At 38.5% G+C, this 21,885-nt stretch overlaps 1 protein-coding gene across 1 annotated transcript; it reads right to left on the bottom strand.

Annotated features, from left to right (window-relative positions):
- Positions 1 to 630: 630 nt before the first annotated feature.
- On the bottom strand, positions 631 to 1,769 carry LOC141692072 (uncharacterized). The gene is made up of 2 exons (XM_074496813.1): positions 737 to 1,769; positions 631 to 647 (listed from the first exon to the last, which is right to left on the bottom strand). Exons 1-2 carry the CDS (start codon positions 1,767 to 1,769, stop codon positions 631 to 633), a joined length of 1,050 nt encoding a protein of 349 aa, XP_074352914.1.
- Positions 1,770 to 21,885: the final 20,116 nt, after the last annotated feature.

Raw genomic sequence — 21,885 nt, 5'->3', positions numbered from 1 at the left:
ATCTTGGATTGTATAGAAAGTGGTAACAATCTAAGTATATTAGCAGGTATGTGACCCATTCGAGCATGCCAGAGATCACTATTTGTTGTATGAGCAGCAATCATACAACCCTGAGATGAACCAGAAGAGGATTCCGCATTTGAAACATTCACAGCTTTATGACCATCGGCTTGTAAGATGTATAATCCATTCACCTCCCTACCAATTTCTAGAGCCTTCATCCAGGCAGGGTCCTGAATATAGCAAGTATCAGCCAAAAAATGTACTTGATGAGAGGTATCTTTTAGCAACTTAGATATGGAGAGGAGATTATATGTAAAAGATGGTACACAAAACACATTTTTCAAGGTCAGCTGAGAAGTAAGACAGAGAGTACCAACATGAGTGATGCTGGCAGTAGCACCATTAGGTAATTGTAAAGTAGTGTCACAAGATTGCACATTGTGAAGTAAGTGCAAAAATGGAGTTATATGATCAGTAGCACCTGTGTCAATGATCCATCTGTATTGACACAGGTCTACATTATGTACGTGACTAACAAAATGTCCTGTCATACCTGCCATCTTAACAGTATTAATAGAAGGTTGAGGAGGCCAGGGCACAGAAGAAGGAACTTGAGGGAGACCAACACTAGAGGAACCTGTAGCCTGAGATGCAAACAAATTTTTCTGAAGTATTTGGATTAAGTGCCTGCACTGTCCCTCAGAAAGATTGAAGTTATCTGATTGAGTAGAACTGTCAGAAGTCATAGATTCCCCATTGTCAATAGTAGAAACACTGGCCACCACAGAATTTCTTTCCTTTAGAAACTTTGGCTTAGGTTTTGGCTTTCCAAACAATTTGTGCCATGATGGATAACCATGAATGCAATAACACTTGTCACGCAAATGGCCAGTCATGTGACAGTAATCACATACAACAGAACTCTCCGGCCCTTTCTTAACTCCATATGATATATTATTTGTTCCCTGAGCCTTATTATTAGGATAAGCCTTTACCATCATAGCCATAGTTTCAGAACTGAAGCCTCCACCACCAGAATTTTCTCTCTGCTTTTCTTCTTGCAACAACATACTATAACTCTGGTTCAAAGAAGGAAGTGGTGTCATCAATAAGATCTGACCCCGAATACCAGTAAAAGAGTCATTTAAGCCCATCAAAAACTGAGTAAGTTGAAGATTCTTATCAAACTCAGCAAGTTTGCTGTTGACAGTACAGGTACAACGATTGCAGACACACTTTGGTTTAGTGAGTAGACACTCTAATTCATCATGAAGTGTTCTGAACTTAGTAAAGTAGGCCGAGATACTCAAAGTTCCTTGAGAGAGATGTGCAATCTCCTTCCGTAAATGAAATAGTTTCGGGACATTGCTTTGAGCAAAACGTACCTCTAAGTCCAACCAAATATCTCTAGCGGACTGAATGTACACAATGCTGTTACGTCTATCTTCTGATACAGAGTTCAGGATCCAAGACGTGATCATATTATTACAACGATTCCAGTACATCAATAGTGGAGAAGTAGATGCAGGTTTGACACAGGTTCCATCTACAAAACCTAGCTTAAGTTTTGAAGATAAAGCTATCTCCATTGATCTATGCCATTGATTGTAGTTATTTTCAGTTAAAACTATACCAATAATCTGCATACCAGGACTATCCGAAGGATGAATGTAATATGGATGATTACAATCCATAACTGTACTAGTAGTATTAGTTGTACTAGTAGATCCGATAGTTGCAGATGCATAAGTTGCTCCAGTAGTCATAATTGCACTTATCAATTGACAATTCTGAGGATTGAATTGCAAATAAACCCTAACTTTACACAGATACTCACAAAGACGTCAATTTTGATCAATTGAGAACACACAACACTTGTGATATCAAACACTTGTAGTAATTCAACATTGTAATTGAGACAAAACAATGAAGAAGATCAGAACAATAAAACCTGATAATTCAATAATTTGTGATATTCTGGAGTATTGGCAGCAAATCGAAGCGTAGTAACGATTAACGCAGCTCTGATACCATGTTAGAACTCTCAATCTTCATCATTCTTACATCAACAAAGCTAATCAGTTATAGAGTAGAGAGATTGAGAGAGAGAGAGATTGAATGAAATGTTATGTATATTGTTCATTAAGTTGCTCAGTACAGTATATGAGTCTTATATACACACTCTAAAATGAGAAAGTTTGTTACAAGAGTTTGTTACAAAAGTCAACGTAACAAGGTCAACTCCAACTAGCCTGCATTAGACTCACTAGTCTCACTAACACTTATAAACGACTATTTGCATCTGTTCATGATGCACCTGGAATGACCATGTCAGGCTAAAGGTGATGGATGTCACTAATCACCATGTCAAACATAATCAAACAAGAAGAATTGAAAGGAATAACTTTAACATGAAAAGCTAAAGCTGAGTTGAAACCACCGATACTAAAAATAGCATTAACAAAACAACATAATTTAGGATTACAATAACCACTGTCTTCTGAATATTATCTAGTTGTAGCAACTAGGTATAAAGCCACATGAAACGCATCAAACAACAAAGTTATAATAAACACTATGCTCTATTCTCCTCTTACATATAGGAGTTTGTTGAGAACACTGAACCACTTGTACCGGAACAGAGTTTATTCGAGTAGTGGCAGGCATCAGGGTAGAAGGTGGACAAGAATAACCTCTACAAAAATCTCATTCTCACTGTTTGAAAATGGCTCAAAGATAACAGCCTGGAACTAGACGGGGTCTTGATCAGGCAAGCGGGCTTGAAAACGGACAGTGAATTTGAAAGCACCAACAGGCACCGCGTAAGCCTTGACCAAACCAACATATTCATAGTTTGTACCCTCAATAGAATTTTAACGATCAAGAGCGAATTTGGCTTAAGTTGTCTTGAAGTGCGTTTGAAGTAGATCTTTTTAGATAACTTAACACGGGTATAGGTTAACTTGTTATCATTAAAAAAAAATTGTAACCTTTATAAGTTTCACCCATTTCGGAAATCGGAACTATTCGGTTGAGCTACCGATTTACGATTTATCGGATGATTTTTAAAAAATCGGTTGATTTATCGGCGATTTATCGGAAATCGGTCAAATCGGATCAATATTTTTGACCGATTTTTAAGCGATTTATCGGCAATTTTTGAAAAATCGGCCGATTTCTATAACAGAGGTTTCACCACATTCATCATCACCTAAAACCTCTTCATCAGACTCCACAGCATCATAGAAGAAAATTTGCGTAGGCAACTCAAACACTGGTTAATCCTTCTTCCCCTTCTCCTCCTCGTCTTTTGTTGATATAGATTCCGTAATCTTCTTCTTCGTTAAAATCTCCTTATTGTCAGACGACATTGCCCTCTTCTTCTTCGTTAAAATCTCCTTATCGGCAATTTTTGAAAAATCGGCCGATTTCTATAACAGAGGTTTCACCACATTCATCATCACCTAAAACCTCTTCATCAGACTCCACAGCATCATAGAAGAAAATTTGCGTAGGCAACTCAAACACTGGTTAATCCTTCTTCCCCTTCTCCTCCTCGTCTTTTGTTGATATAGATTCCGTAATCTTCTTCTTCGTTAAAATCTCCTTATTGTCAGACGACATTGCCCTCTTTCTCTTCAAAATCTTATTCATGTCATAAACCAATTACGTAACTCAATCTTCCCTGATCAATGGAGTTCTGAGCCCTAATCTCCTGGTTATTCTAACGAATCTTTTTAAATTTTTGTAGTTTAAGGATTATAAGCTCGTGGCCCAGGCCCACCATGTGTAGCATATAAATCCAATTCGATCCAAACTATATGTTATAACCGAAATTTGATCCCATTTGAATTTGAAATTGTTCCGTTCCGAAACTGAATTAAATTTTATTCACCGAGTCTAGCTTATCCAACTCTTGTTTTTCCAGTATATATATTGGGCAATATTATCAACCAAGTTGATAAGAGTCCTTGATCAATTTTGATGAAGAACAAGACGATTCCTTTACTAGAGGAGGAGAAGAATACCAAAAAGGGGGAGGAGAAGCTTATCCAACTCTTGTTTTTACTCCATATGGTTTTAAAAATAGCTGTTCGAGTTTTCTCAAATTATTCGAAATATGTCGATGAGCATTTTCAGACCATTCATTCCTGTTCAGCCATAAACTAACAAATGTAGTCGGTGACAGTACGTTTTCCGGTCCAACACCATATTTCATGCATTAGGCAAAACCAAACCAGCTCTGGAAAGAAGACTCCTATGGATCAAAATAAGTCATGCATTAGGTAATTGTCTAGCTACATGATGCCACAAGTAATTGTGTATCCACTTTATACCATCATTGGTGGAAGGCTGGAAGCTTGATTATGCAACCAATTACCCAATTAGAACACCTATGAATACAACATTTAGCTTTTTGAAAACTAAAGGAATGAAGAACTTTCTATGGAGATTGGGGTGGGAAGGGGAGTAAAGGTGAAATTTCCGAGAGAATTACAGATACTATCATCTAATTAGCAACATATGGTTCTAAATTACAACGGCCATCTTCCTAAAATCAGATTTTAGTAGCAAATGATGCATGAAGGTAGCATATACAAGCTTGTAGACATAAATAGATGCATAAGTTATATTAGTTGGATAAGTAAGGCTTGTGAAATAAAGGACCACAACTTGGCATCATCTGCAAAAAAAAAATGAAGCTCAAAAGGCAGAAGCTTCAAAATAAAAAAAAAGGTTGACAGTGGAGAGAAATCAGATGCAGTGAATATTGAATCTCCACTAACTACAATGAGTTTAGAGGGGTGACTTCAGAAAGAAGACTAGAAAAGCGTAGGCTTCAATAGAAGGCATAATGGGCTATAAAGAGAAAAGATAGCAGCAGAGAAGGAATGACACAAGCAGCAAGAATATTAATATTACTCCATCCGTCCCACTAGATTCTTTACATACTTTTGTATCATACTTAACACGCACTTTAAGGCTATTATAAAATATAGTTCTATAATTTTTTTTAGAATTTTTTTTTTCTGTATAAAAGTTTAAACATTATATTTTTATTTAAAAGAAAAAAATATTTAAAATTATTTAGGGAACCATATTTTACGGGAGCCTTAAAATGCGTGTCAATCCCCCGTCCCCCAATGTAAACAACCCACCGGGACAGAGGGAGTACCATATAAGAGTTGGGTATTCTAGGGGAAGAAGGGCATTTGACATGAACGTTGCATGAATTCAAATATCGTATCCAAAATCATCATACATCCATAATTGTAGATAAAGCAACCAAAAGAGACAGCAATTAAATAGAATCCCGGAGAATAGCATTCCTGGATATCATCCCTAGATATCATCCCGGAGTTGGGGTATTCCTAAAATCCCGGAGAAGGGCATTTGACATTCCTAGATATCATCAGGTTGATTTAGTAATGCATGAAAAACATGCAACAAAAAGTTATCCCTAACTGCACGCTTGTTGACAAATAATTAGATAGATAAATTATATAGACTAACAATAGATACATTGATACATTAGATAAATATGGCGAGACTGTGCGACAAAATTACCACAAACTTCTTGAGCGAGCCCGTTGACTGGCATCAATTGGGAAATAAAAGAAAAATTGATGTTTAAAATGTACGTGCATCAAAATAAACAACATTGACAATAGGGAGAAATTAGATGCAGTGAACAATAAGTCCTCAAACCAACTACAATAAGGATATGGGTTACTTGCACGGTATTTGAATGGCTTTTTACTAACTACAATAAGGTTAATTGCAATATTTGAAATGGCTTTTTAGGTCGAAGGGGGTGATTTTAGAGAGAAGATTAGAGAAAGGTAGGCTTCAAAATATGAGTTCAACATACAGATACACAATTGGAGGGTGCACGATAGGAGTTCGGATATTTGTAGGGGAAAAAAGCTACAGACCTGGATGTATGAAAGGGTCAGGTGTGGTGTTAATTGTTATGATATATATAAAATATACATTAATACTACGATTAAGAATTAATAAGACAAGTCTAGCCAAGTGTAATTATAAAAGGCGAAAGGGATAAATATTACCAGGGAGGCAGAGAGGGTAAACAGACTCAACATGTGCAGGAATAACTGCAGTTTTTCTACCTAAAATTTCCTGATATATAATAGCTTGAAAGTTGATGGCATCTTGACCATGTAAGCGGGCTTCAAAAGGAATCGTGTAGTTGAAATCAGCAACAGTTTGCATGTAAGCCTTGACCAAACCAACAAATTTATAGTCCGTCTCCTGGATAGTATTATAGATCTGAAGAGCCGATTTGGATAATGTCGGAAATTCAGGGTCACGGAGTACATTAATAGTGAAATCACTGTCATCATGTCTCGAGTAAACCTTTTTCAGAAATTTGGGATTGGTAATGGTCCTCTAACGTTTCCTGAGCACAAATTTGGTACCCCGGTCAACTTCATCACCATCACATTCGCTTACAAGCTCCTCCTCGGACTCGGACTCCTGCTCGGATTTTTCCTCCGATTTATCAAACCCACATTGCTCCAGACGAAGATAATCATACAAATGTTTGATAACTGGAGACCTGCGAATATACTTCTTCTCCTTATCCGGGTCCTCCTAAGACAACTCCTCATCAAGTCCCGGAGATTCATCAAAGTCATAATTACTCGACTCCCAAACTCCTTATCAAAAATATTCTGTGAATATGTATCTGATCATTCCCAATTTCATATGGATGGCTTCATCTTTTTTCCAGGTCTGACATATTCCCTGTCTGGCCATGTCGACAAGCATTTTCTTACCATTTACATGGATGAATAATATGTTAACACAACTGCTTACCTTTCATAGAAAGAGTTATATAAGCTAAATTAAAAAGGCCTGTGCAATAAAGGACTACAACTTCTTGAGCGAGCATGTTCACAGGCATTATCTGCAAAAACAAGTAATGAAGCTTTCTTCAAAATAAAAAACGTTGACAGTGGAGAGAAATGAGATGCAGGGAAAAATGAATCCCCTTTACCAACTACAATGAGGCTATTTACTGTAATTGAAATGGCTTTTTAAGTTAAGGGAGAAAGAAGACTAAAAAACCGTAGGCTTCAGTAAAAGGCAGAATGGGCTGTGTATAATGAATTCTATTCGTTTTGCAACAGAAGTTCAAATTCAGTAGGCAAGTGTAATTAGGAGAAGCAAAGAAAAAAAGTTACCAGGCAGGCAGAGGGTAGACGGATTCAACACGTACAGGAACAACATTAGTTTTTCTGTCTCAAATTCCCTCAAATACGTAAGCTCCAACGTTGATGGCATCTTGACCAAGAACACATACTTTAGAAACAACAACTACCAAGAAATTACATGTATTCCTTAACCAAGCGAACATACTCATATCGTCTACCCTGCATATCATTAGAGGTGCAAAGAGCCAGTTTGGATAAAGTGGCAAGGGGGGTAGTCAGGTCATGGATTACATAACTGATGCGACCACTATCAATGCTGCTTTTCTAGTAAGTGTTTTCGGGAACTTTAGGATTGGTAATGGCCTTCCAATGTTTCTTGAGCACATAATTGTAACCATGATCAACTTCATTACGATCATAATCTGTAAAAGCTCCTCATCTGACTCCTGCTCCGGCTCCAGCTCCTTCTCTTTAACCTTAATCCCACATAACTTCAGATTAACATATTCAGAAAAACCTTTGATCACAACTTGAGGCCTGCAAATATGCATCTTATCCACCTCAGAATCCTCCTCCGAGGACTAGTCAAAAATATCCCCAGCTCCAAGAAAACACGACTCTTTTTACATAGTGGCCAGCTGTTACAGTGCTACTCATTTCTACAATCTCCTCTTGTTTCGTTCTTCTTTACAGATATTAGCCTCCTCATCCTTTTAATCCACCTCAATCAAATTTACCTCAATTTTACATGTTACATGTGGTGGATGGCCTGGGCCATCCACAAGATATAAACTTATAATCTTCTCCGGTAATAAAATAGCCCATCTCATACGATAATATTTTTAGCGATACCCTCTCACCCCGAGCGAGGTTCTGAAAGAAGAGAAAAGAACTGAATATAAACTACTTTAAAGCTTCATAGTTCGAACCATCTTCTATATATCAGAATACTACAAAAAAAGTACATGATTAAAATTTCATCAATCAATGGCATGTTGATATTTTTTTTGGTCTAGCATATTTCATGGATGGCCATGTTCAAGGAGTTTGTGTTGTAACATTGTGCTAAATCAGACTCAAAGGACTTGCTATGGGAAAAATATAAGACTACATAATACCAGAATTGGTGGAATGCTGGAAGCATTTTGCAAGCAGTTCACTTCACCGGTTGGAATGCATATGAATATTGTATTTAGCTTCTCTAAAAACATGCCAATGAATATTATTTTCAGCTTCTTTATAACTAAATGATTAGTCAAAATTGCTCCAGTCGTGGAATATTGATAGATATACGTAGGCAAATCTTCAAATTCAAATCCCACTTACCTAAAAGCACTTCCCTCAATTCATACAGTAATCGATCAGCAGACAGCTTTATCCTCAAGTACGTGATTTAAGGATTGGGATGAGGAAGGGGTGCAGAGGTAAAATTCAAAGAGAATTCCCGATATTAACTCCTAAATCAGATAGATTCTGAATTACAATAACAGCATTTGACAGGAGAGTTATGTAAGTGTGAAGTACGAACATTGTCTCCAACATCATCTTACATGCATAGTTTTAGATAAAGTAACCAAAAGAAATTTAATAGAATCCCAGAAATTTGCATTATTAAATCATGGTTTTGGATTACAATAACAGTCGGTTTTAGTAGGTACAGATGCATGAAAAGCATCCAACGAAAAGTTATACAAACATTAGGCCTAGATAGATAGATAGAGATAAGTAAATTAGATGGATTAATAGATACACTGTAAATTAGATAGATCTGGCTTGTACAACAAAAAGACCACAAACTTCTTGAGCGATTCCATTGAATAGCATTAGCTGCAACAAATGTAAGAAAAGTTGATGTTTAAAATGCACATGCATCAAAATAAACAACAATGACAGTAGAGAGAAATCAGATGCAATGAATAATAAGTCCCCATAGCAACTACAATAGTTTACATGTTATTTACAGTATTTAGAATAACTTTTTTACTAACTACAATAAGTTCACTTACATTATTTGAAATGGCTTTTTAAGTTAAAGCGGGTGATTTCAGAGGAGATCAAATAAAACAACAAGTATACACAATATTACTGCAGTTAAGAATAAATAAAACAAGTATATATAATATTACTGCAATTAGGAATTAATAAAAACAAGTATCGGATAAGCTGATGCAGCTAAAAAACGAGGATTACAAGTCACTCAAATCACCATCAGTTCAATTGTGCTTAATCAGGGGAATAATATAAAATTTCAGTCCATTTGCACCCGAAATTAAAATAGGCAATTGTAATTATAAAAGTCGAAAGGAAAAAAGAATATTACCAGGGAGGCAGAGCGTAAACAGAATCAACATGAACAGAAATTGTTATGTATAGAATTTCAGACATGACAAGAGAGGATCAAGACATTGACAGGACAAGATGCCAAGCCGGGAAGAGTGAGCAGCTGTCCTAGACGACCTCAACAAAAGAAGCGAGCATTTGGGAGTAGGACTTGGTCTAACAGATTCCGAATCACATGGAGAAACAGGTAGGCTTATCTCCATCACCAACAGCCACGATTTGAATGGGAGAAAAAGAAGGAGAAGTTAGAGAAAAAGAAGGAAGACTAAGGAGATAAGAGGGAGGAAAACAAGAACACAGGGACGGATCTTTTCTACACGCTAACACCCACCATTTTGAGTGATTGAAAGAGAAGAAATAGCCCGACATCAAAACCCTGAAACACCAGCAAGAACAACCGAAATGTTAACCTTAGTTGTTCATGTAAACCATGTTCATGTACTTTAAATTCAATCCCTTGTAACTTATATATCAATGGATCATACTTTGGTCGGGTACATAATCCCACCCGCGGTTTTTTCCCGATCTCGGGTTTTCCGCGTCACCAATCTCGTATGCCTTACTTATTTACTTTGCATTCACTTATTCAAATTACAAAAGATATAGAATCAATTTACCATAGCATTTAACCCCTCGAATTTTAGCAAAAATAATTGGCGCCGTATGTGGGACACTTGCTAAGGATTCAATTGACGCATTACGATGGTAAACGATGGAGAATAAATTACGAACCAGAGCAGAGAGATGGCTGCGACATTGAAACAGTTGCAAGATGAAATGGAAAAGATGCGTTCAGAAAATGAAGCATTGAAGAAAGAACTCACTACGGCTAAATCGAGAACCAAGACAGCAACAAAGAAGACCATCCCAAGCGTAATCAGACGTTTGGACATGGATGATGTGGAAGATCACTGATAAGTGGCATTTTATACCACTTAGAACATCTTAAAATGGCTTAAATTGGTGCCTTGAAATCAAGTATTTTGTGTATTTGATGCGTTTTTCTAAGTGTTTATGCATTTCAAGGTATTAGTTGCATTTCGGAGGAGTAATCATCAAGAATAAGCCTTGGCATGTGTTCACCATTGCAAGAGGAAAGAAATGGCCAGATTACGACGAAGAAACGGAGCAAACTCAGGAATTTTCCAGAAGGGTCCTGAGCGCCCGCTCAGCAATGCTGAGCAGCCGCGCAGAAAGCTGAGCGCCCGCTCAGCTATGCTGAGCTGTGGCGCCTTCTAAACCCGGGTCAGAAGTTTGGGGTCCACAACACATTCACAATATATATAAACCTGTACATAAAATATTAATTGCAATGACCCTGATTCACATAACCACGAATCGCAACAGGTTAAAGTATGAAAACAAACTACAATCATAACCTTTATTACAACGTACCAAATCCCAACTAATTTAACTTACAAATGATAATAAATCATTCTTACAATCTGACTATCTCTATACCGCATGAAGCTTCTGCTAGCTCGATTCAACTCAACTGGAACATTAGCCCGCAGTTTGGACTGAGGAACTTCACTATCATCCATATTCTTTTCAACTGTAAAATATATAAAAGAATCGCAAGGGTGAGCTAACTAGCTCAGCAAGTCATAATAGTGATAACTGAGGTTAAACAATGATCAAATGAGATGATTCAAAGGAATCAAGTTTCTTTTTAACTAATCATTAGAATTGGATATTCATTTTAAGTTTTAAAAACCAAGGTTAGGCTGCTGATCAGTCACCCACTAACCCCGAGCAAGCACACAACACTGCTCTAATTACTGGATCCAAGGCACACACTGGCCTACTTGACCATTGGTATGGTCTGACCACGAATCTGGTCCACATATATATAAAAACTATCTAATCCTAAAGCAGTTTAATATAATAACAATATGATTCAATAAAACAAGATCATAATCGATGATGGTTAAACATTTGCATAAAAACGTAAGGAAACTCATGGATATCTCAAGGGTATATCAGGGTATGTATAAGAAACGGTTTTCAGTTTGTACAAGGGTCAGGTATCAGACTAGTAATGATTTTTCAGGATATGGTTCTTTGATGTTATTAAGAATGGTTGGAGTATAAAAGTTTCTGTGTTTTCAAATCATTCTCTTTCAGTGTTTGGTGTTTGGTAATTATATCTTTAAAGAGTAGTATTATATTTGTATGGTTTGGTGTCTGAGGATCAACAAAGGACGGTTTGCAAAGAATAAGGCTTACGGCTCAAGATCAAGAAAGAATCAGGGTTTAAGGGTAAATAGTTTGAAGCATATGCATTATAAAACAGGAGTTATGTTTAATAATAGTAACATGTTATGAAACAGTTCGAAAACATTGGTAATATATCTTGAAGAAAAGTTCAGAAATATTTGCCTTACAAGGCTTTATAACTATTACTGATCAACTCTGAGCCGACTCTGTTGCTCAGGTTCTAACGTCCAACCACTAGATCCCATTGGATTCGACTTCGACACTCAGGTCTTTCTGTTGAAACTCTACTGAGCTCGTCGACTGACTACTATGTTATCTTTAGTCCATCGTCCACTTTCAGGTTCCCGACTATAACCTACAGGGTCGAAATACCCTACGTTAGACGTCTAGGTATGCTTGACATATCCTCGATACTAATTCTTACCCAACGATATTCAAACCCGATTCATAATTATTCATATTAGAATATCACAGAAAATAATTAGGGTTCACATTCTCGAAATCGATCCGGTGTTTATTTTCAGAAAATACGTATACTTGTCATTTTACGAAATTAGGGTTATTGAGTTTTGGACAGAACGTTTCAACACAACATACAATCAAGTTCATATAAAGTATAAGTATATATATATATATATTCATTCGACGTCCCGATAATTACTGGATAAGCTCCCGTGTTTCCGTAGTTCGATTTCCCGGAAATCGGGCAGCACTTCATTTATTTATCGAACTAACCCGTCGAAGCAATTCGACGTCAATCACAACAATCAACCAATCAAATAACCTCATCATTACAGTTCATAATCCACAATCCGCAATTCACGGCTCAATATGACTTTTAAAACTAAATAGTAGTTTTCGTTCCGAAAATAATTATACGAACTATTTTATTTATTTTATAAGTTTAGGACTCAGAACGTATCATCACGGTCCACCGTCGGCTCGCTGAGGCTCATCGCCGACGGCGGTAAAATTCGCGGGTACCCGTTACTTCGGGCTTCCGACGCGAATTTCGCCGATTAATTATTTTTTTTTTTATAATTCCACGAAATTCATTTTACATCACGAAATGATTATCAACTAAATCCTGCAGATTTAATAAAATAACAATATCAGTAACAAGCCAACCCAAGTAACAGACTACACCACGCGCCCACGCGCACAAATAACACCAAACGAGCACTGTAACAGGACAGGCCGGAAAATGGCCGGAAAAAAATGAAACCACAGGCGGTAAGAAGAACACAAGCAAAAACTCTCCACTTAACTAAGATATACACGCACAAACACGTACATATATATACACCAATTAAGCAGACGGAATAAGGACAAGGTACCGCGTCTGGAAACAGGAAAAGACGAACGGAACAGGGGAGCACCGGAATAAATCCGACGATGGAACCACCAGGAAACAGTAGGAGGAATCGGGACAGAGAAGAGAAGAAGAGAAACGCAAGAGAGAGAGACTGTAGAGAGAGAAAAACAAATCGAGAGAGAGAAAGAGATTGTTTTGATCGGGAATAAAAGAACAGGGAGGGGGAGTCGTGTGCTTCTGCTTTGTCTAACACGTGTCCAATTATTTGACACGTGTTCCTCATCTGATTGCGACCCGATTTATGACTCGCAATTCACTTTTATCGGATAAACTTGTAAAAAAAATTAAGCCGTAAAATTGCCAAACAAATTTTAAAAATTCCTAAAAATCCCGAAACTAACAAAATAGAATTTTCATGATTTTTAAAGTATTTTTGAAACGCTTCTAGTACTCGCATTTAATGATTAACGAACCAAGCTACACTTAAAATAAATTCATAAAATCACGAAAATAGTCTTGAAATGTTATAAATATCCCGAAGTAACTAAAAACGTAACTTTCAAAATTTTAAAACAATTTTTAAAATACAATTTATACCCACTTTTAACAAATAAACGAATCAACGTGCGGGTGAAATTAATCTCAAAAATCCCCAAAATAATTTTAAAATTTTCGGATTATTCCCAACTGAAATAAATATGGGTTTCATAATTTTTGAGGAATTCTGGAATTAAATACAGATTTTACAAGTAAATATAATCAGAAAATCACATAGGGTTAAATAATTAATAAAATATTGATTTCTAAATTTTATAAAATCCGAAAAATAAATATTGTAATTGTAAAATCACAAAAACAATTTTAGAGACATTTTAAATATTTATGCAAATAAATTTGCACTAAGTTCACTTTTAAAAGTGCAAATAATTCAATATACTCAATAATTAACTACACGAACCACCTTGTACACCATAAATCACATATAAATAATAATAAAACAACATCGAGCTGACAAAACTATACACATACTTTATTTATTTAACACTTTCACAATTACATATTTAAATAATTTAAAAAAAAATACACGGGTCGTTATATGAGCGGCCGCGCAGGGTCGGGAAATTTAATAATTATTTTTAGGACTTCTACTTCTGTTTGGCTTCCACTTCTATGTAATCTGAGTTTTATGGGACTATTATATAAGTAGATTTGGAGACGTTTTCACGAGAGAGGATCGTGGTATTACGCAAGAGGCGAATGAGATAAGGATGAAGACCGTTTTAGCACACATCAACGAAGAGGAAGCATATTTTCTCGTGATTCTTGTTTCGTTGTAACGTTGGATGCTAGTTTTCTTATTTTGAACCTATTTACTCTTGTGACGTACTCTGATTTAATATAATTAGTTTAGTTATTATTTTATTGTGTCTGTTTATCATGATTTCATATGAACCCATGATGACGATGAGTGTTATTATGGGCTAATCGTGATCATGGGGTTGCAACGGATTTACTATGAAATTCTTTAGTTAATTGTTTAATACTTTAGTGTGTGATGATTGTATGATATCTAGTATTGGTTGTGCGTATTCGTCTTATGTGCGTCGCGAACATATAAGATAGGGTGTTAATCTCTTGTGAAGCGACGATGGATCTTGAGATTTAGAACTTGCCATGCTAGCATAGGTTCATGTACGGTGTGCATGATTAGTGGGTAACTCTAACAGTTTTATTTGCCCTGTGTAATCAAAAAGGATAACTTGTGCTTAAATCGTTGTGTTGTCAATTTCTGTAGACATATAGGAACTCAACATAATTGATGACTATTCAACTTCTATCTTAATTGTGAATGTTTGGTAGAATGGTATTAGTACAATGAAAGTTGGCTTTTATTAGTTTCGTGTTATTCGATTAATATCATCACTATCACATGCTAAAGGTAATAACAATAGCTATTGAAGGAAGTAGTAATGAAGTTGTGATCTCATGAGTATTTTAATATTGTTAATTTGAAGTGTTAATTAAGTGATTAATTAAGTAGTTAATTGTAGTTAATGTTTAGTCAACAATTCTAAGTGTTAGTGTCTTAACATTGAGAAGTAATCATACATTGGTGTGTGAGTTTAATTAGACAATAAATTAGTCTGAGTCTCTGTGGGAACGAACTAGAAAGTATTCTATATTACTTGCGAACGCGTATACTTGCGTGAATATTAGCGCGTATTTTCGCCCTAACAAGTTTTTGGCGCCGCTGCCGGGGACTCGGCGTATTTGTTTAGTTTATGTACTTACCATCATTGGTCATTAGGACTCAGTGATTAGGACGTAGTAATTACTTATTGTTTCCGGTTGTGTTTCAGGTACTTTAGCGAGCGTTTATGCAAACTCGTTCTCGTACTCGCAAGAGGACTTTAGATACAGCTGAGGAGACAGACGAAGTTCTTGATATTCCGGAGAAGTTAGATTTTGAAGATTCGGATTCAGGAACTGAGCGGAAAGAACCAGTAAACATGGGTGATCGTATTGTTCAAGCTGATCCAGCTCTTATGGATTTTTCTCGGCCAAAAATTGATGACATTCAGTCAAGCATTCTTCATCCGGCTATTCAAGCTAACACCTTTGAAATCAAGCCGGGCACTATTCAGATGGTGCAGAATTCTGTTTCTTTTGGAGGAGCGGCGACTGAAGACCCCAACATGCACATAAGGAATTTTGTCGAGATCTGCAGCATGTTTAAGTATAATGGCGTGACTGATGAGGCTATCAAGCTGAGGCTTTTCCCATTCTCACTGAGGGACAAAGCTAAGGACTGGTTACATTCTGAACCAGCTGGGTCCATCACTACGTGGCAAGATCTTGCGCAAAAGTTTCTGGTGAAGTTTTATCCAATGGCAAAGACTGCTGCTATGAGGAGTGCTCTTACTCAGTTTGCGCAGCAACCTACAGAATCTATGTGCGGAGCTTGGGAACGATACAAGGAAATGTTGAGAAAGTGTCTACATCATGGAATGCCCGATTGGATGGTGATCACTGGTTTCTATAATGGTTTGGGGGCCCAATCTCGGCCCATGCTCGATGCAGCAGCTGGAGGCGCCTTATGGGCTAAAAGCTATACTGAGGCTTATAATCTTATCGAGACTATGGCTGCAATTGAGCATCAAAACCCAACTCAGAGGATGATGCCTGGTAAGGTAGCAGGTATTATGGAAGTCGATGCAGCCACCGCTATTGCAGCACAGCTTCAAGCGCTATCAATGTAGGTTGATTCTCTAGCTACATATGGAGTTAATCAAATAGCTATGGTTTGTGAGCTTTGTGCAGGTTCTTATACTACGGATCAGTGTTCTCTTGTCAACGAATCTGTTCAGTATGTGAATAATTATCAGCGACAACAGCAGCCTGTGCCAGCTACCTATCATCCTAATAACAGAAATCATCCAAATTTCAGCTGGGGGAATAATCAGAATGCTATTCAGCCCCCATATCAGCAAGGCGTGAGTAAACAATTTAACCCACCTGGATTCCAGCAACCACAGCAGTATGCTCAAAGGCAATCATATCATCAACAGGGAAGTGCAGCTGCACCTACTAGTGCTGATTTTGAGGAACTTAAGCTGTCATGCAAGAGTCAGGCGGTTTCTATCAAGACCTTGGAAAATCAAATCGGTCAATTAGCCAATGTAGTGCTCAATCGTCAACCTGGCACTCTTTCCAGTGACACAGAAGTACCAGGCAGGAAGGAAGCTAAAGAGCAAGTCAAGGCTATTACCTTAAGGTCTGGAAAAGTTGCTGATGCTGAAAAGGCAAAAGAAGGAGAAGCTGAAATTAGAGATGAAGAAGCTAAGCAAAAGCAGAAAGCGGCGGAACCAAGGAAGACTACTGTTGAACACACTCTGCCTGAGGGTAATACAGGGGAGAAACAGCTCTATCCTCCACCACCTTTTCCTAAGATATTGCAGCAACAAAAGCTGGATAGACAGTTCGGTAAGTTTCTGGAGGTGTTCAAGAAACTTCACATCAATATACCTTTCGCTGAGGCTCTGGAGCAAATGCCTAGTTATGCGAAGTTCATGAAGAGTATTCTTTCAAGGAAGGTGAAACTGGATGACCTTGAGACCGTTGCTCTCACGGAAGAATGCAGCGCTATTCTGCAGTAAAAGTTACCGCCAAAACTGAAAGATCCAAGTAGCTTCACCATTCCTTGCACCATTGGCAAGTTGACTTTTGACAAGTGCCTTTGTGATTTGGGAGCAAGCATCAATCTGATGCCGTTGTCGATCTTTAAAAAGTTGGATTTTCCTGATCCAAAGCCCACATACATGTCTCTACAATTGGCTGATCGTTCCATTACTTACCCAAGGGGCATAGTAGAGGATGTGCTAGTCAAGGTGGATAAGCTCTTCTTTCCTGCAGATTTTGTTATTCTGGATTTTGAGGAAGATAAGAAGATTCCCATAATCTTGGGAAGACCTTTCTTGGCTACTGGCCGTACCTTGATAGATGTGCAAAAAGGTGAACTTACTATGCGGGTACAAGATCAGGATGTGACCTTCAACGTATTCAAGGCAATGAAATTCCCTACCGAAGACGAGGAGTGCTTAAAAGTGGATGTGATTGATTCTGCGGTTACTTCGGAACTCGATCGCATGCTAATGTCTGAAGCATTGGAAAAGGCCTTAGTGGGGGATTTTGACAGTGATTATGAAGATGGCAACGAGCAATTACAATATCTGAACGCTTCTCCCTGGAAGCGAAAGCTGGACATGCCGTTTGAATCTCTTGGTACTTCTAACCTCAAGAATGCTGAAGGAAAGCTCAAACCATCAATAGAGGAAGCACCTACCTTGGAGCTCAAGCCATTACCTGAACACTTGAGGTATGCTTTTTTAGGTGATGCATCTACTTTACCTGTTATTATTGCATCTGACCTTTCAGGTAGTGAGAAAGACAAGCTCTTAAGGATTTTGAGAGAATTCAAATCGGCTATTGGATGGACCATAGCAGACATCAAGGGGATAAGTCCTTCATATTGTATGCATAAAATTCTGCTAGAGGAAGGTAGTAAGCCGACTGTTGAACAACAGCGCAGACTGAATCCTATCATGAAGGAGGTGGTGAAGAAAGAAATTTTGAAATGGCTGGATGCAGGCATCATTTATCCTATTTCTGACAGTTCGTGGGTGAGCCCCGTATAATGTGTACCTAATAAAGGAGGTATCACTGTGGTAGCAAATGAAAAGAATGAGCTCATCCCCACTCGAACAGTTACAGGATGGAGAGTATGCATGGATTATCGAAAGTTGAACAAAGCCACGAGGAAAGACCACTTCCCTCTTCCGTTCATTGATCAAATGCTTGACAGGTTGGCTGGTCACGAGTATTTTTATCTTCTGGATGGCTATTCTGGGTATAATCAGATTTGTATTGCACCAGAGGATCAGGAAAAGACTACCTTCACTTGTCCATTTGGCACGTTTGCTTTTCGCAGAGTTTCGTTTGGGTTATGTGGCGCCCCGGCCACTTTTCAGAGATGTATGATGGCTATATTCTCTGACATGATTGGAAATAATGTCGAGGTGTTCATGGACGACTTCTCCGTCTTTGGACATTCGTATGATGAGTGTTTGAATAATCTTCGCGCCGTACTCAAAAGGTGCGTGGAAACTAATTTGGTGCTCAATTGGGAGAAATGTCATTTTATGGTGCGTGAAGGCATTATTCTTGGGCATAAGGTCTCTAGCAAGGGTCTGGAGGTGGACAAGGCCAAGGTGGGAGTCATTGAAAATCTTCCACCACCTATTTCTGTGAAAGGAATCCGTAGTTTTCTTGGTCATGCGGGTTTTTATCGGCGATACATCAAGGACTTTTCAAAGACATCTAAGTCGTTATGCAATTTGCTTGAGAAAGATGTGCCTTTCAAATTTGATGATGAATATTTGGCGGCATTCGAGACTCTCAAGAAGAGTTTGATCACTGCACCAGTTATTACAGCACCAGACTGGACAGAGCCGTTTGAGATGATGTGTGATGCGAGTGATTATGTGGTAGGTGCAGTTCTGGGACAGCGCAAGAATAATCTCTTTCATGTGGTCTACTATGCGAGTAAGACCTTAAATGGGGCCCAAATGAACTACACCACTACGGAGAAGGAGCTCTTGGCTATAGTCTTTGGTTTCGAGAAATTTCGATCTTATCTGTTTGGTACTAAAGTAACAGTATTCACTGATCATGCGGCCATTCGCTATCTGGTTTCCAAGAAGGATTCGAAGCCGAGACTCATTCGTTGGGTGCTTTTACTTCAGGAATTTGAGTTAAAGATCAAGGATCGAAAAGGTACTGAGAATCAAGTAGCTGACCATCTCTCTAGGTTGGAGAATCCCGATTCTACTTCACAAGATAGGACATTAATCAATGAATCTTTTCCGGATGAGCAGTTGTTTGCAGTTCAGGAGGAAGAACCATGGTTTGCAGATATTGTAAACTATCTCGTCAGCAATATAATGCCTCCTAATTTGACCTTCGCTCAAAAGAAGAAGTTTCTGCATGAGGTGAAGTGGTATATGTGGGATGAACCATATTTGTTTAGACAGGGAGCTGACCAGATCATCAGGAGATGTATCCCGTTCTGTGAGACGGAGGGGATATTACGAGACTGCCACTCCACGGTTTATGGTGGACACTATGGTGGTGAGAAGACGGCAGCTCGTATTCTGCAAGCAGGTTTTTTCTGGCCTACTTTGTTTAAGGATGCTCATCAGTTTATTTTAAGGTGTGATCATTGCCAAAGCGTGGGAAATTTGACGAGAAAGGATGAGATGCCGTTAAATGTGATGCTTGAAGTCGAGGTCTTTGATGTTTGGGGGATCGATTTTATGGGGCCTTTTGTCTCGTCCTGTAATAATCAGTACATCTTGCTGGCAGCTGATTATGTCTCAAAATGGGTAGAAGTCAAAGCTTTACCGACAAATGATGCAAAGGCAGTGCTGAATTTTCTTCATAAGCAAATTTTCACAAGGTTTGGAACACCTCGTGTAATCATAAGTGATGAAGGGTCGCATTTCTGCAACCGTAAGTTCACTTCTATGATGCAGCGTTATAATGTGAATCATCGAGTTGCTACTGCCTATCATCCGTAAACAAATGGTCAAGCGGAAGTGTCTAACAGAGAAATCAAGCGCATTCTAGAGAAGGTTGTTTGTCCGTCAAGGAAGGATTGGTCTTTAAAGCTCGATGAAGCTGTTTGGGCTTACAGAACAGCATACAAAACTCCACTTGGTATGTCCCCGTTTCAGTTGGTGTACGGTAAGGGATGTCATTTACCTACGGAGCTTGAGCATAAGGCCTACTGGGCGTTGAAAAAGTTGAACTTGGAGTTAGACGCAGTTGGTAAGAAAAGAATGCTTCAGCTTAATGAACTTGATGAATTTCGAATTCAGGCATACGAGAATAATAAAATGTATAAGGAAAAGGTGAAGAGGTGGCACGATAGGAAGCTACATCCTAAGTTATTCGTGCCGAGGTAACAAGTTCTCTTATTCAACTCTCGTCTCCGACTTTTTCCTGGGAAGTTGGAATCGAGGTGGTCTGGACCTTTTATTGTCAAAACTGTATTTCCACATGGAGCGGTGGAAATTTTTGAGAATGATCCGGACCAAGCATTCAAGGTTAACGGTCAGCGTTTGAAGCACTACTATGGGGATAGGGCAAACCGAGAAGTGGTTAGTGTCATTTTATTGACTACGTGAGAAAGGTACGCAACGTCAAGCTAATGACGAAAAAGAAGCGCTGCGTGGGAGGCAACCCATGAGTTGTTGTTACAGGAACCCTTAGAAGTTAATAACCTATCCAAAAACACAAAAAAATCAGAAAAACGGGACTGAATTTTTTTTTTCCAGTGACCCCCTGAGCGCCCGCTCAGCTCTGCTGAGCGACCGCTCAGGGGTCAACTGCCATAATTTTTTTTTACGTTAAAAAAAAACCAAAAAAATCAGAAAATTAAAAAAAACCCAAACACAGCCTATAAACCCACGACTTCTTTTCCTAATACCCCATGATTTCATCCCTCAACCCCACTCCTAATCTAATTTAACCTATTCCACACCCTATATATACATACACATATCCTACATATCTCTCACAAACTTCCTACACTTAAACTCTCTCCTAAGCATAAAAACTCAGTTCTTAAACACTTTTATTCGAGATTCAATGACACCCAAGAGAGCACGAACTATCGATAGCAGCAGCACAGTCCCTACTGCTGATTCATCAAGGGGTACTGCTGCAACACCTCGGTTGACTGACAGAGCTGCGGAGGAGGAGTACACTAGGCTTTTGGGGAAGCCGATTCTGAAGGAGAGAGGGTTTTTACCATCGGGGAGGGATGGTGAGTTGCTACCCATGATTGCAGAGAAGGGGTGGATAGCTTTTTGTGAGTCGCCCGAAGCAGTGCCGATGAGCGTGGTTCGCGAGTTCTATGCGAACGCGAAGGCCGAAAAGAATGGGTTTTTTGTGGTCCGTGGGCTGACGGTTGATTATCACCCAGCGGCGATTCGCCGTGTGATTGGGCAGGGAGAGAGGAAGCCCGAGGAGGAGAACTGGAATGAGAAGACTACTGAGGATTTTGACTTGGATTTGATTTGTGCGACTCTCTGTAGGCCGGGCACAGTTTGGACCTTCAAGACCGGCACTAATGAGTATCGCCACTTCCCGGCGATAGCTATGAACAGGTATGCCCGTGCATGGAATGCATTTATTTGTGCTAATATTTTGCCTTTTTCGCATGCACACGAGGTCACAGTTGAGAGAGCACAGTTGTTGTGGGGAATT

Source organism: Apium graveolens, chromosome 10 (genome assembly GCF_009905375.1).
Source record: "Apium graveolens cultivar Ventura chromosome 10, ASM990537v1, whole genome shotgun sequence".
Taxonomy (NCBI): Eukaryota; Viridiplantae; Streptophyta; class Magnoliopsida; order Apiales; family Apiaceae; genus Apium; species Apium graveolens.
This window is presented reverse-complemented; position numbering and strand designations above follow the sequence as displayed.

Bases quoted from the DNA above. Each gene is read 5' to 3' on its own strand.
- LOC141692072 (XM_074496813.1), bottom strand. From the start codon at position 1,769: ATGACTACTGGAGCAACTTATGCATCTGCAACTATCGGATCTACTAGT.